At 42.9% G+C, this 13,472-nt stretch overlaps 1 protein-coding gene across 5 annotated transcripts in view; it reads left to right on the top strand.

Moving 5' to 3' along the window:
• TFCP2 (transcription factor CP2) overlaps positions 1–7,471 on the top strand; it is a 45,435-nt gene extending 37,964 nt beyond the window's left edge. For 2 of the 5 annotated variants that reach the window (XM_036457892.2, XM_036457889.2), the window contains 4 exons: positions 2,020–2,156; positions 2,619–2,761; positions 6,028–6,079; positions 6,507–7,471. In XM_036457892.2, coding sequence (XP_036313785.1) covers positions 2,020–2,156; positions 2,619–2,761; positions 6,028–6,079; positions 6,507–6,544 — 370 coding nt within the window. In that variant the 3' untranslated portion in view covers positions 6,545–7,471. Of the gene's footprint in view, positions 1–2,019; positions 2,202–2,618; positions 2,762–6,027; positions 6,080–6,506 lie in introns of those variants that run through there. The other 3 variants (XM_036457891.2, XM_036457890.2, XM_036457893.2) reach the window with 3 other exon arrangements.
• Positions 7,472–13,472: the final 6,001 nt, after the last annotated feature.

Genomic DNA, 13,472 nt, shown 5'->3' with positions numbered 1-13,472 from the left:
GTAAACAAAATAGTGAAAAATTATAAAATTCTTGTCTTGTCTGCACCTACGGCACACCAGGCAACATCTGTGCCGCGGAACAGCGGTTGAAAAACGCTGGCCTAAGCAACTGTTATGACCAGTCGACTAAATGACTGACCGGTTGCTATGATGTGCACTGACCACCAGGGGGCAGATACTTAACACAGGAGCTGCCCCCTGGTGGTCAGTGTGCTCCCACAGCCAACCTCCTGTGGCCACCTAATCTCCCTTGGTCCTTCCCCGGCCGGCCGGCCGGCTCCAATGGGCCCCGTCTCGCCAGGTCAAGGGACCCCACCTCTGCATGAATTCGTGGCAGTACTGTAATGCTGAGTGATGGCAGTAAGATAGTTTTGCGCTGCTGTAGGCTCCTATAAGTGTTCTGATCATGTTTAAGGTAGGCTAGGCTAAGCTATGATCTTTGGTAGATTAGGTGTATTAAGTGCATTTTTGAGTTATGACATTTTCAATTTATGATGGGTTTATTGGGACATAATCCCACCATATGCTGAGGAACATCTGCATTTTTAACCTCTACATCAAAGGTCAAAACTCAGGTGACTACAGAGGCCATATGTAAATGAGTGACAGTCAAGCCTGGGGTGTACAGAAGAATGCATGCCCCATACAAGAAAAAAGCTGATTGTTATCTTGTCTTGTGGAATGAGGGCTTTGGATTGCCAGATCTGATTTTTGAAAAGCCAAAATTCAGAGGCTTACACTGAGTGGCCAGATTATTATCTCTGAACACATAATAATCTGGCCACTCAGTGTGTGTGCACATACTAAAGGCCTGGTGCACAAAATTTGTGCATGGGGGTGGGGAGGAAGGTGTGTTCCTCACCTCATCCTGCACCCTCTTCATTCTGGGACCCCTTGAGGGATGTCCGGCTGCCCTCTCAACAGTCCAGGACTGCTGGCTCCCAACTACTTGCCTGCTTGCCTTCCTGATTGCTCCTAACTGCTTCTGCCTGCCATCCTGATCACCCCTAGCCACTCCCCTGTCGGCCTGATCAATGCCTAACTGCTCCCCTGCCAGCCTGATTGCCCCTAACTGCCCTCCCCTGCTGGCCTGATCACCTCTAACTGCTCTCCCCTGCTGGCCTGGTTGCCCCCAACTGCCCTCCCCTGCAGGCCTGGTCCCCCCAAACTTCCCTCCCTTGCAGGCATGGTCCTTCCAACTGCCCTCCCCTGCCAGCTCGATTGCCCCTAACTGCCCTCTTCTGCTGGCCTGGTTACCCCAACTGCCCTTCCTTGCAGGCCTGGTCCCATCCCCAACTGTCCTCCCCTGCAGGCCTGGTCCCATCCCCAACTGCCCTCCCCTGCAGGCCTGGGTCCCTCCCCCTGCAACAGTCCTCCCCTGTAAGCCTCGTCACCCCCAACTGTCCTCCCTTGCAGGCCTGGTCCTTCCCAACTGCCCTCCCCTGCTGGCCTAATCACCCACAACTGCCTCCCCTGTTGACCATCTTATGGCAGCCATCTTGTGTTCCCACGAGGGCAGCCATCTATGACCACATGAGGGTGGCCATCTTGTATGTTGGAGTGATGGTCAATTTGCATATTACTCATATACATACATAGGCCGGGTGCATGAATTCATGTATGTGTGGGGTCCAACCAGCCTGGCTGGGGGAGGGGACGTGGGCTGTTGGCCAGCCTGCCTGCTGGTCAAACTCCTGGTTGAGAGGACAGTTTGCATATTAGCCTTTTATTATATAGGATACACACTGAGTGACCAGAATATTATGCGTTCAGAGATCATAATAATCTGTCCACTCAGCATATATGGCGTCTTCTGTTGGAAAGAATTCAGTTAAATGTGAGCACCCACACACAAACACACACAGAAGCTAATAAAACAGGTCAAATGAGCTGCATTAGCCGTGGGCTGCCGGTTTTCAGCCGACGCTCTGTAGTGTTAGCATAACTGCACAAGTTGTCCCTTAAAATGTGCTTGCTGTGAAAAATAGAAGACTAATAGCTTTTTCTCTCTCTCACTAGGATGGTGCGCCCAAGGCTAACCATTTATGTTTGTCAGGAATCCTTGCAGTTGAGGGAGCAGCAGCAGCAGCAGCAGCAGCAGCAGCCGCAGCAGCAGCAGAAGCACGAGGATGGAGACTCAAATGGTACTTTCTTCGGTAGGTCATTCGGGACGAAGCCCGGAAAGATGTGAATAAAAAAAGGTAAAGAGATTACGTACAAGCATGTTTGATAGGAATTTATCTAATAGCAGATTTATAATAGAAGCAATTTGCTAGAACTAATGGTAATAGCTTGAGTTTCTGATATATGCCCAGGCACTATTCTCAGCACTTTTTTTTTTTACACATTTGAAGTTTTACTAGTATCTCCTCTTTGCAGTAGATTTTATTGTTATCTCCCACATTTAGGTTAGGAAGATGAGGCTTAGGGATCTTAAGTAACTTACTCTCAGCCTCAAGCAAGTGGTTGAGTCCAAGACTCAGGATTTGACTTTGAGCCCTTCAGAAATTGGGCATTCCTAGTGATCAGATTACCAGTCAGGGGCACAGATAAGAGCAGATAAAGTTTAGGAACAGATAAACTTTGTACTGACGGCCTTTGCTCTCTCCTTTTTGCAGTGTACCATGCCATCTACCTAGAAGAACTGACAGCTGTTGAATTGACAGAAAAAATTGCTCAGCTTTTCAGCATTTCCCCTTGCCAGATCAGCCAGATCTACAAGCAGGGGCCGACGGGAATTCATGTGCTCATTAGTGATGAGGTAATGTACATCTGAATTTTCAGTATAGCCGAATCACCAGGTGACAGTGAATTTGTCAGGGCATATAGCAGGAGCAAGAGCAGTTCTATTGGGGCAGAGTGCTCTGTTTCCTAGACCAGAGGTTTCCAGATGTTTTTGCTTATTTACCTCCTAAAATAATTTTTTTTAATATGTATTTATTTATTTTTTTATTTTTTTTTTTACAGAGAGGAAAGGAGAGGATAGAGAGTTAGAAACATCTATGAGAGAGAAACATTGATCAGCTGCCTCCTGCACATCCCCTACTGGGGATGTGCTCACAACCAAAGGTACATGCCCTTGACTGGAATTGAACCTGAGACCCTTCAGTCCGCAGGCCAATGCTCTATCCACTGAGCCAAACCTATTTTGGCTAAATATGTATTTCTTTGTACATTTTTAGGGACTTAAAATTTTTACTCTTAAGTTTATTTATTTTTATATTTTATTAATCCTCACCTGAAGATATTTTTTCCATTGACTTTTAGAGAGAGTGGAAGGGAGGGGGGAAGAGGGGGGCGAGGGAGAGAGAGAGAGGAAGAGGGAAGGAGGGAGAGGGAGGGAAGGAGAGGGAGGGAGGGAGAGGGAGAGGGAGGGAGGGAGAGGGAGGGAGGGAGGGAGAGGGAGAGGGAGGGAGAGGGAGAGGGAGGGAGGGAGAGGGAGGGAGGGAGGGAGAGGGAGGGACAGAGAGGGAGAGGGAGGGAGAGGGAGGGAGAGGGAGGGACAGAGAGGGAGAGGGAGGGAGAGGGAGGACTGGGATTGAATCTGTAACTGAGGTGCACGTGCCCTTGACTGGGAGCTGAACCTCATTCCCTCTGGCTGACCCTCGAATTACGAGCAACGCGGACCAGGGCTCTTCTAAGTTTGAATGCAGTCGCACAGGACGCTATTTCTGGGGACATCATGTTACATTTAAAAATGACATGGCTGCCTGGCTGGAGTGGCTCAGTCGGTTGAGTGATGTCCTATACACGGAAAGTTTGACAGTTTGATTCCCGGTCAGGGCACATACCTGGGTTGCAGCATGTTTGGAAGGCAACCAATCATTGTTTTCCTCTTTCTCCCTTCCTCTCTAAGTATGTCCTAAGGTGAAGATTAGGGAAAAAAAATTTTAAATAAAATAATTCTGAAATGATTCCTTCACTGTTCTAACTATATTCCATGTAACCTAAATACAAGTGATTTAATACCATCATCTGTTTAAAAGAAATATATACTTTTTAACAGAATTTTTATATAATTTCCTTGAATTCATATTTATGTTTACTTCTCCATATAATTTTATCTCACCATAACATTTTTATGCTTGAACGCTTTTTATTAATTATTTTATTATATTTAATTGAGACAAACATTTGCTTCAATAAAAAAGTTGTTTCTGCCGAAACCGGATTGGCTCAGTGGATAGAGCGTCAGTCTTCAGGCTGAAAGGTCCCAGGTTCGATTCCAGTCAAGGGCATGTACATTGGTTGTGGGCACATCCCCGGTAGAGGGTGTGCAGGAGGCAGCTGGTCGAAGTTTCTCTCTCATTGATGTTTCTAGCTCTCTATCCCTCTCTCTTCCTCTATGTAAAAAATCAATAAAATATATATATTTTTTAAAAAGTTGTTTCAGTCCCAGGCAGTGTGGCTCAAGTGGTTGAGCATTGACCCATGACCCTGGGAGGGTCACAGTTCAATTCCCTGTCAGGGAACATGTCTGGATTGTGGGATTGATCCCCCGTAGGGGATCTACAGCTCATCAATGATTCTCTTTCATCGATATTCTCTCTCTCTCTCTCTCTCTTAAAAAAAAATCAATAAAAAATTTGTTTCAGTAAAATTGATAGATTATTTCTTCTGAATAGAATTAATATCATTAATTATAAAGTTGATTAAAACAATATAAATGTATTACATGTTTTGATGAGTAATTAAACATTAAGAAAAAAATTATTATAAATGCATCTAGTAATAAGATGGATGAAATTGTTTGATTTCCTACCCTCTGTCTCACACACAAGTAATTCACCTCTAGACGAATACTGCCTATATAATGAAATAGAGTTCAGCATCAATTCCAACTATTTTTTCTCTAGATGTAAGTGTTGTGGAACCTGGCTCACGTTTATTGACTAAAAGCAATGGATGTTATTTTGTTATGACAACATTGCTCTATGTTTTTTTAACTTCTGAGTTCTGTGCCAAAAATTATATAGCATTTGTCAAAAATTATGAATCATCTATCACTTGACAGTTTTGATTAGGTCACTCCAATTCTGGTGAAAAGACAGAATTGGTAACCATGTGACCCACTAAGTCATTAGCGTTTACAGTTACAATTATACTGGGGTATTCTGGAACCTTTTTTTTTTTTTTTTTTAATATATTTTATTGATTTTGTACAGAGAGGAAGGGAGATAGAGAGTTAGAAACATCGATGAGAGTCATCGACCAGCTGCCTCTTGCACACCCCCTACCGGGGGTGTGCCCGCAACCAAGGTACATGCCCTTGACCGGAATCGAACCCGGGACCCTTCAGTCCCCAAGCCGACGCTCTATCCATTGAGCCAAACCGGTTTTGGTGCATTCTGGAACCTTTTATACTCCAGGGTAATGCATTTTGGTAGGACTCCAGGAAGGTGAGATTCATGCCTTTATTTTATAAAGCGGGGAAAGGGAGTTTGAGAAGGAAAGGTGGGAAAGGAAAACTGAAGAGGTTTCGGGCCGTTTTAGAAAAGAGTAGATATGGGAGTTGGAGAGCCCGGGGTCAGTTCTCGCATATGGGCCTCTCAGTGTCTGTGTGCCCTGGGAAAGTCTTGGGGTTAACCCAGGAAAATGCTCCAGTTTTAAGATCGCTGTTTTAAACGACTTCACTTTTAAAACTTAAAAACTAACCGGGAGAAAACAAAACAAAGCAAAGGATTATTTTTCACTCAAAGCTCAATGTTATAAAAAGCCACATAAGCAAAATAAATACAACAAACCAAAGTTTTTAAAATCAGCAAATTTTCGCCGAAACCGGTTTGGCTCAGTGGATAGAACGTCGGCCTGCGGACTGAAAGGTCCCGAGTTCGACTCCGTTCAAGGGCATGTACCTTGGCTGCGGGCAGATCCCCAGGTAGGGGGTGTGCAAGAGGCAGCTGGTCAATGTTTCTCTCTCATCGACGTTTCTAGCTCTCTATCCCTCTTCCTTCCTCTCTGTAAAAAAATCAATAAAATATATATATTTTTTTAAATCAGCAAATTTTCTTGATTTTTTTTTTCCAGATGATACAGAATTTTCAGGAAGAAGCTTGTTTTATTCTGGACACCATGAAAGGTAATAAAATAATAAACCAAACACCTTTTTCTAAGGAGCTTAAAAGCTTTTTTCATACTTCTTTGAGGAGAGAGGGAAGGTATCAATCACCATATTTGAGACAGAGAAAGTGACGTAACATTAGAGGTTGTTCTTTTGTATGAATTGGCTTCTTGTCATTATCAGAGTAGACAAAGTATAACTGATGATTCTCTGCCATTCTCTTTTGCCTTTCATGGACAAATGAGGAAACTGAGGCATGTTTTTATAATACAAATTTATTATAAGTATTCTGTGATAATTAATATATACACTGCTCTTTGCTGTGTATTTTTGTTGTTGTTTTGTGTTTTTTTCCTCAAAAGAACATAACTATTTTTTCCTTTCTAATGTGTCTTAAAGGTGACTTAAAGATTCTTCTCTCTTTCTTTTTTCCCTTTTTTTACAGCAGAAACCAGTGATAGCTATCATATTATACTGAAGTAGGTGTGGGCATTCCGTCCTCGCTGGCTGCTGCTTCCTTCGCCTCTTGGAAACGCCTCTCTCAAGGGGTTGCAAATGGAGATGGAAGGTCTGCAGGACCCTGACTGTGTGTGTGTTTGGGGGCGGGGGGAGGCCAGGCCATGGAGGCAGAATCTCAGCCACCTGTGTTGGCCCAAGCTCTTGAGGAATACACAGATTACTGCCCAACATGTATTTCTGCAGCTGTTTCTTAGTTAAAATTTCTGGACTCTGTTGTTACTGAATATCAGTAGAAACTCCATTTCATTTGGGGTGTATGTAGGGCATAATGATGATGATAATTGTGTGATGTTTAATGGGAAGACGTTAAATTTTGTGATATGAAGCTGTGTAAATTTTTTTCTAATATAAAAAAAGTGAACATCTATATTCATAAGACTAGAGCCTCAATCCCTTTTGCATCAAACATAAACTGGCTTTTGACCACCGTTGGCCCCTGAAAACCTCATCAAAGAGAATTTTTCTTTTGGTTCCCCTATAATATTATGAATAATATTAATTTTAGCTAACTTTTACGGAGCCTTTATTTGTGCCATGCATTGTGATAAATTCTTCGAATGGATTATCTTGTTAGACCCTCTTAATAATCCTATATGAAGTAGGTAATAATGATCCCTGATTGAAGACGAGGAAATGGAGACGTGTAGTGGCTACGTAGCCTGCTGAGTAATGGGCAGCTAGCGGGCAGTGTGCTGCTGAAATCCGAAACCAGGCAGGCTGGTTCCTAAAACTGCCACTCACTATGGCCACCCGTCAGTACCCGGTGCTCGTCACCATTGCCAATTGTGGCTCTTCTGGCGAATAGGACATAACACTGGGTGAGAACTGAGTACTTAACACTGAAAGGGACAACCACACCTAATGATGAACAAATCAAAATCTACAAGAAGTGCTTTGTAAGCACCTTCAGTTATCAGATCACAGAATTTGAGGTGGTGAAAACTAGGGATTTTCTGTAACTCCCAAAATTCATTGTTCTTGAATGACTTTCCAAACTATTTATTAACGAGATAAACTAACCCCTCCTTTCTTTTGCCCCTCTCTGCATTTTCTCTTGGTATAGGAAGTTCTTTTACTCCTGTGGTGTTCCTTTATTTAAGCTTTATAAGAAACTCCTTCTGATTCCATTCACATTCTTCCCATATATTTTTGTTCCTTCTTAAAGAATGATTGTGTGTTTACATGTGTAAGACTATGGGTCATTTTTCTTTTTCACGTGTAAAGTTTTATCCAGAAATCCCTTTACATATATGTTGAGTTGAAAAAGATAATGTTCAAAGATTATGTACTGGATTTGGATGTGTGTGTTTTTAAAGCATTTGATAAAATTTAAATGTTTTTATACAGATTTTTGTTCATTAAAATCAATCTGCAACATAGTCTGTTTCTTTTGATTAGAAACAAATAGAAAACCTTGAAACTAGAAAATTAAGTCAACTAAGTTATTTAGAACTGACCTGGGCAACTTGGCATCTTAGACCAAAATTTTTTTTTTAGTGAGTGATTACCAGAAGCCTCCATTTGAGGGGGACATTCCTAGTAGAATACTATATTCCTAAGACTGGTTCTCAGCTTCAGGGAAGTCAGCTCTCTCAGCAGGTTCCTATTGTGTTGATTTGTTTTTTTTCTATTCTGTCTGAATGATGTTAGACTAGGAGGGTTGGAATAGAAGACTTAAGATCACATCTAAATCTGAATCTGTGACTCTTGTTTACTGCAAATGATACATAGAATTCTATTAATATGTTTACTATAAACTTACAGTTACTGATTTTTACTTGGAGTTAGGGTGTGTGTGTTTTTTAGAGTAGTCTTCAAATTTATAGGAATGAATTCATACAAGTTTGTAATCATAGATCCTAAATTATCCAGAAAAATCTCTTAGGTTTTCTTTAGCTCCAGAAAATATTTGTAGTGCCAATCCAATATAATAAAAGCCCAATATGCTAAGTGTCTGGTCGTCCAGTTAACCAATCAAAATGTAATATGCTAATGATATACTAAGGCAGCTCAACTGCTCCCTATGACATGCACTAACTACCAGGGGGCAGACAGTCGACCAGCTGCTATGATGCTCACTGACCACCAGGGGTAGACACTCTGGTAGGTTAGCTTGCTGCTGGCCGATTGGGACTGAGCAAGACAGTCCAGACATGCCCTGGAACCCTTCTGCAGTCCCTCCCCACCTGGCCAACCTCCCACATCCCTCCCCAGCCCTGAGGATGCGCTAGTGGGATCCCTCGGCCTGGCCTGTGCCCTCTTGAAATCCAGGACCCCTTGCGGGAGGTTGGCCAGGCCGAGGGACCCCACTGTTGCACGAATTCCTGCACCGGGCCTCTAGTACTATATAATTGGTAAAAATTGGTATTGTGATTATTCACCTTCTTTAAAAATGCATCTGTTCACAGTTTACCCTTCCTATTAAATCAAAATTTAAACTAGCTTTTTTGTTATGAAAGTCATGTACAAAGTGATAAATTCAAATAATAAAGAACAATATAACTTACTACTTACCTCCTAGTTCCATTCCACAGAGGTCATCATTTTAAAAAATACCCCTCCATCTATCTCTCTCTCTCTCTCTCTCTCTCTCTCTCTCTCTCTCTCTCTCTCTCTTTCTCTCTCTCTCTCTTTTTCTCTCTCTCTCAGACACACACACAAATACTCAGATGGGTTTATGTAATAACTAATAGTCTGCATTTGCTTTTTATATTTATGTAATATATATTGAGCATAGTTCTATATTAGAATTTATAATTCCACATCATCCTTTTTAATGAATGGCCATTCCCATGCTTGGGCAGGTGTGGCTCAGTTGTTTGGAGCATCCTCCCATATACTGAAAAGTTGTGGTTGGATTCCCAGTCAGGGCTCATACCTGGGTTGTGGGTTCGATTCCCAGATGGGGTGCATACGGTAGGCAACAAATTGATGTTTGATCCTCGACCCTTTGGTCTAAGGGCTAACACTCTACCGCTGAGCCACACTGGCCAAGGGGCATCATCAGAATTTTTTTGCATGTATCTCTAAGATATATTCCTAGAAGTCAAATTTGCTGGATCTTACCTTTTAAACAATGTGACAGTTGATATTTAAAGTAGTTTAGTGTTTCTGTTAGAGTGAGGGTGTATGAGAAGGAGAATGTTTAGATTTTAGGCCCTCCTGAGAGGAGAGTAGCATCCTATTTGACTTCACATTGTCTGTTCTGTTCCCTCGAAGTGTAATAGGTTCCATCTAGAAGAATCTGCTGTATAAAGACTTGGTAGTTAAAAGCGGGTTATTGGGAAATAAAAAAGAAAGAGCTATTTACAGGGCTCTAAGAATTGAGTACTAGTCACTTCATGAAATGTATCTAGTAAGTAATAAGACTTTGTCCAGTATTATGGCCCAATAAAAATGTTTGCCCACATAAATTATTCCTTTAAGAAGTCGTTTAAAAGGAAGAGAAATGGGAATGGCCATATTGTCTGGAAAGAAATTATAAGACAATGAATACAAGACCACTTGAGTTTGAAAGACCTGAGAAAGCTGTCCACATGACGGGGAGACCTTTTAATGCCTGGAAGTCAGGCACTGTCAGGCGTTGGGAATGTTGTGAGGAGGAAGTCATGATCTCGCCCCTGAGAGTGAGAGGAGCATGGGGAGGCTTGGCAAGTGAGGAAAGTTTGGCACATAGAACTATTTCTCATTTATGCCAGTTGTTTATTGTTTGTAAATGGCTAATTATTTTGTATTCTATATATATAAAAGAAAAAGGAACATTTAATCCTATCAAGAATTTTTGTGAGTTTATTAGAGCCACACTGTCAACAATTGCCTGGAAAGCAAAACCTCAACAGATTAAGATAAGATAATGCTTCCGAGAACGGCAGTTTTACTTTTGTTTTAAATATATTTCTCACGGGAGAAAGGCAGTTTTGCATCTTACTTTATACATTACAATCAGAAGATGCCAGTGGTTACATGGAATTCATTGGTGATAGATTAGGGAGCTGGGAGGAAGCAAAGCCGGGAAACCTCTGGGACTGAGTGAAAAGTAAAATGATAGACACAAACATCTCGAACCTAGGCGGACACAGGATAATTAGTACTTAACAACGTGATAACAATAACAATGACAGGATTTATGGTCTCCACTGTAGTGCAGTGGTAGTGCTCTGAGGGGTTTGGAAGAAAAGGGACTTACCCGACATTCCAAAGGAATGTTCTCGAAGACACAGATGCTTAAGAGGAGAGGCAGGCTTACATAAGATAAAGATTGACTTTTGTCAGGGAAGTTTCTAGAGAACATGACTATCTGCCATACACTGCTTTTAGTGAAAAAGTTTTAATTTCAGACCGTCCTTTGTGATTATTTTAGGTCTCTGAGTTTGCAAAGCCACCGTGAGGCCTTTCCTAAGCTTGTCAGATTAGCACGTGGTCCCTTTTCTTCTACGAAATGTGCACATCAGTGTAAGACAATTGTGTAAACACTGCCCAGGACCTAAAACCTGACCTTTGCTTTCCATTGGTGGCTGCTTTTCTTTTTGGTGGTGGTTGTTGGCTGCTGCTCTTGATAGTATGTCTTTTCTGCCTATTCTGCTTTGACTTTATTGTTCCCCAAACAAATCAGCCATCCCTGATTTGTGCATGCTGAGCTGGTTCATACATACACAGCGGCATGGTCTAGGACAAAGCAGTAACATTTAGAAGTGGATGTCCAAGGTTGTTATTTACATGTTAATAATATTAGCATTTCTTTTCATTTTTCTTTGTAGTTTCTAATATACTGCACTTGAGCTTCCTGGTCATTTGACCTCCAGAGGCCCTGCTTAGGCTGGAGGCAGAATTGCAGTTATGAGCCAACTGGCACCATTGAGGTAATTTTAGCTAGTGATTCTATCAAGAAAATGAAATGCTGAATAAGTAACCCTGTGAAAATGGTTGTGATGTTTGTTAGAGGTTGGATGATTTTTTTTTAAATGTCTTGTAGTTTGTATTGATTTTTTTTTTTTTTGAGAGAGAGAGAGGAAAGGAGAGAGAGAGAGAGAGAGAGAGAGAGAGAGAGAGAGAGAGAGACGACAGACAGACAGACAGACATCAACTGGCTGCCTCCTGCGTGCACCCCTACCAGGGATTAATCCTGAAACCTGGGCAGTGCCCTGAGAGAGAACCAGACTCACCACCCTCTGTTTCACAGACACTCCAACCAACTGAGCCACACTGTGCAGGGCTCAGATGATATTTTGACTGTTTTAGAGCTTATTGCCAAATTGGATTCTGCTATTTTTTTATTTTTACAATATTTTTATTTTTTTGAATATATTTTTATTTATTTCAGAGAGGAAGGAAGAGGGAGAGGGAGAGAGAAATATCAATGATAAGAGAGGATCATCAATTGGCTGCCTTCTGCAAGTCCCCCATTGGGGATTAAGCCCACAACCTGGGCACATGTCCCTGACTGGAATTGAACTGGGACCCTTCAGTTCACAGGCTGACACTCTATCCACTGAGCCAAACAAGCCATTGCCTGCTATCTTTGTAAAATATACATATTTTTATTGATTTCAGAGAGGAGGGGAGAGGGAAAAAGAGATAGAAACATCAATGAGAGAATCGTTGATTGGCTACCTCCTGCACATCCGGGACTGAGCCAGCAATCTGGACATGTGCCCAGATCATGACCTCCTGACTCATAGATTGACACTCAGCCATGGAGGCCTGGGTTTTGCTATCTACACTAATAAAAGAGAAACATGCAAATTAACCATTACTTCACTATACCCACAAGCCATGCCCACCAGCCAATCAGCAAGTATGCAAATTAACCCAGCCAAGATGGCAGCCAGCCATAGAGCTGGACCAAGCAGGAAGCTTGGGTTGCCCTGGGCAATGGAGGAGGCTAAGTTTTCTGCCAGCCCTGGCCTCCGCTCAAGGCTACAAAGTTTCAATTATAGAAGATAAGTAAGTCCCCCAAAAAATGAGCTGGCCACGAAGCTGGAGCAAGCAGGAGGCTTGTGTTGCCCCCAGCCATGGAGGAAGCAAGCTTCCTGCCCACCTGGGCTGGCCCTGGCCTCTGCTCAAGGCTACAAAATTTCAATTCTAGAAGATAAATAAATCCTAGATACTTGCTTTCAGACTTGCTGGGGGGGGTGGGGGGGTGGGGGGGGAGAAGGAGAGTCTGGGACCTTGGATCGCAGTGGGGGAGAATGGGGGAGATGTAGTGGTGATCAGGCCAGGATGGGACAGCAGGGGCCGTTGTGGGTAAATAGACTAGCAGGGGTCCAGTTAGGGGTGAGCAGGCTGTCAGTGGGGGTTACTTGAAGGTGATCAAGACAGCAGGTGGGGTTAGTTTGGAGTGAGCAGGCCAGCCAGTGGGGGGGGGGGGGGGGGGCGGGGAACAGTTGGGGGCGATCAGGCTGGCATGCAGAGTGGTTAGGGGCAATCAGGCAGGCAGGCAGGTGAGTGGCTGGATTGTGAGAGGGATGTCTGACTGCTGGTTTAGGCCCGATCCCTGCAAACGAGCAGTAGGATATCCTTCGAGGGGTCCCAGACTGGAGAGGGTGCAGGCCAGCTTGAGGAACACCCCTCCATCCTTTCCAACCCATGCACGAATTTCATGCCCTGGGCCACTAGTCTTAAAGAATGAGCTAACTTTGCTTTGGCTGTCATATAGTTTACTGTCATTAAATAACAAACCCTTAGCACCGAGGCTAAGGGTATTCAGATAAATTTCCATGAGTTCTACTCTGGATGTGAATGACTTTTAGGCTGTTTGCTTGTTTGTTTTTGTTACTCCGCCCATTGATTCACAGAGAGACCTGGGGCCTTCTCTTCCTTTTTGTCTCCTGTGTCCAGAAGAAATAGAATCATGAACATTTACATAGCACTGACTGTTGTAAAAATTTTATAC

Source organism: Pipistrellus kuhlii, unplaced genomic scaffold (assembly GCF_014108245.1).
Source record: "Pipistrellus kuhlii isolate mPipKuh1 unplaced genomic scaffold, mPipKuh1.p scaffold_m20_p_3, whole genome shotgun sequence".
NCBI classification, from domain to species: Eukaryota; Metazoa; Chordata; class Mammalia; order Chiroptera; family Vespertilionidae; genus Pipistrellus; species Pipistrellus kuhlii.
Note: the sequence above shows the minus strand (reverse complement) of the source record. Positions and strands in the feature narration are given on the sequence as shown.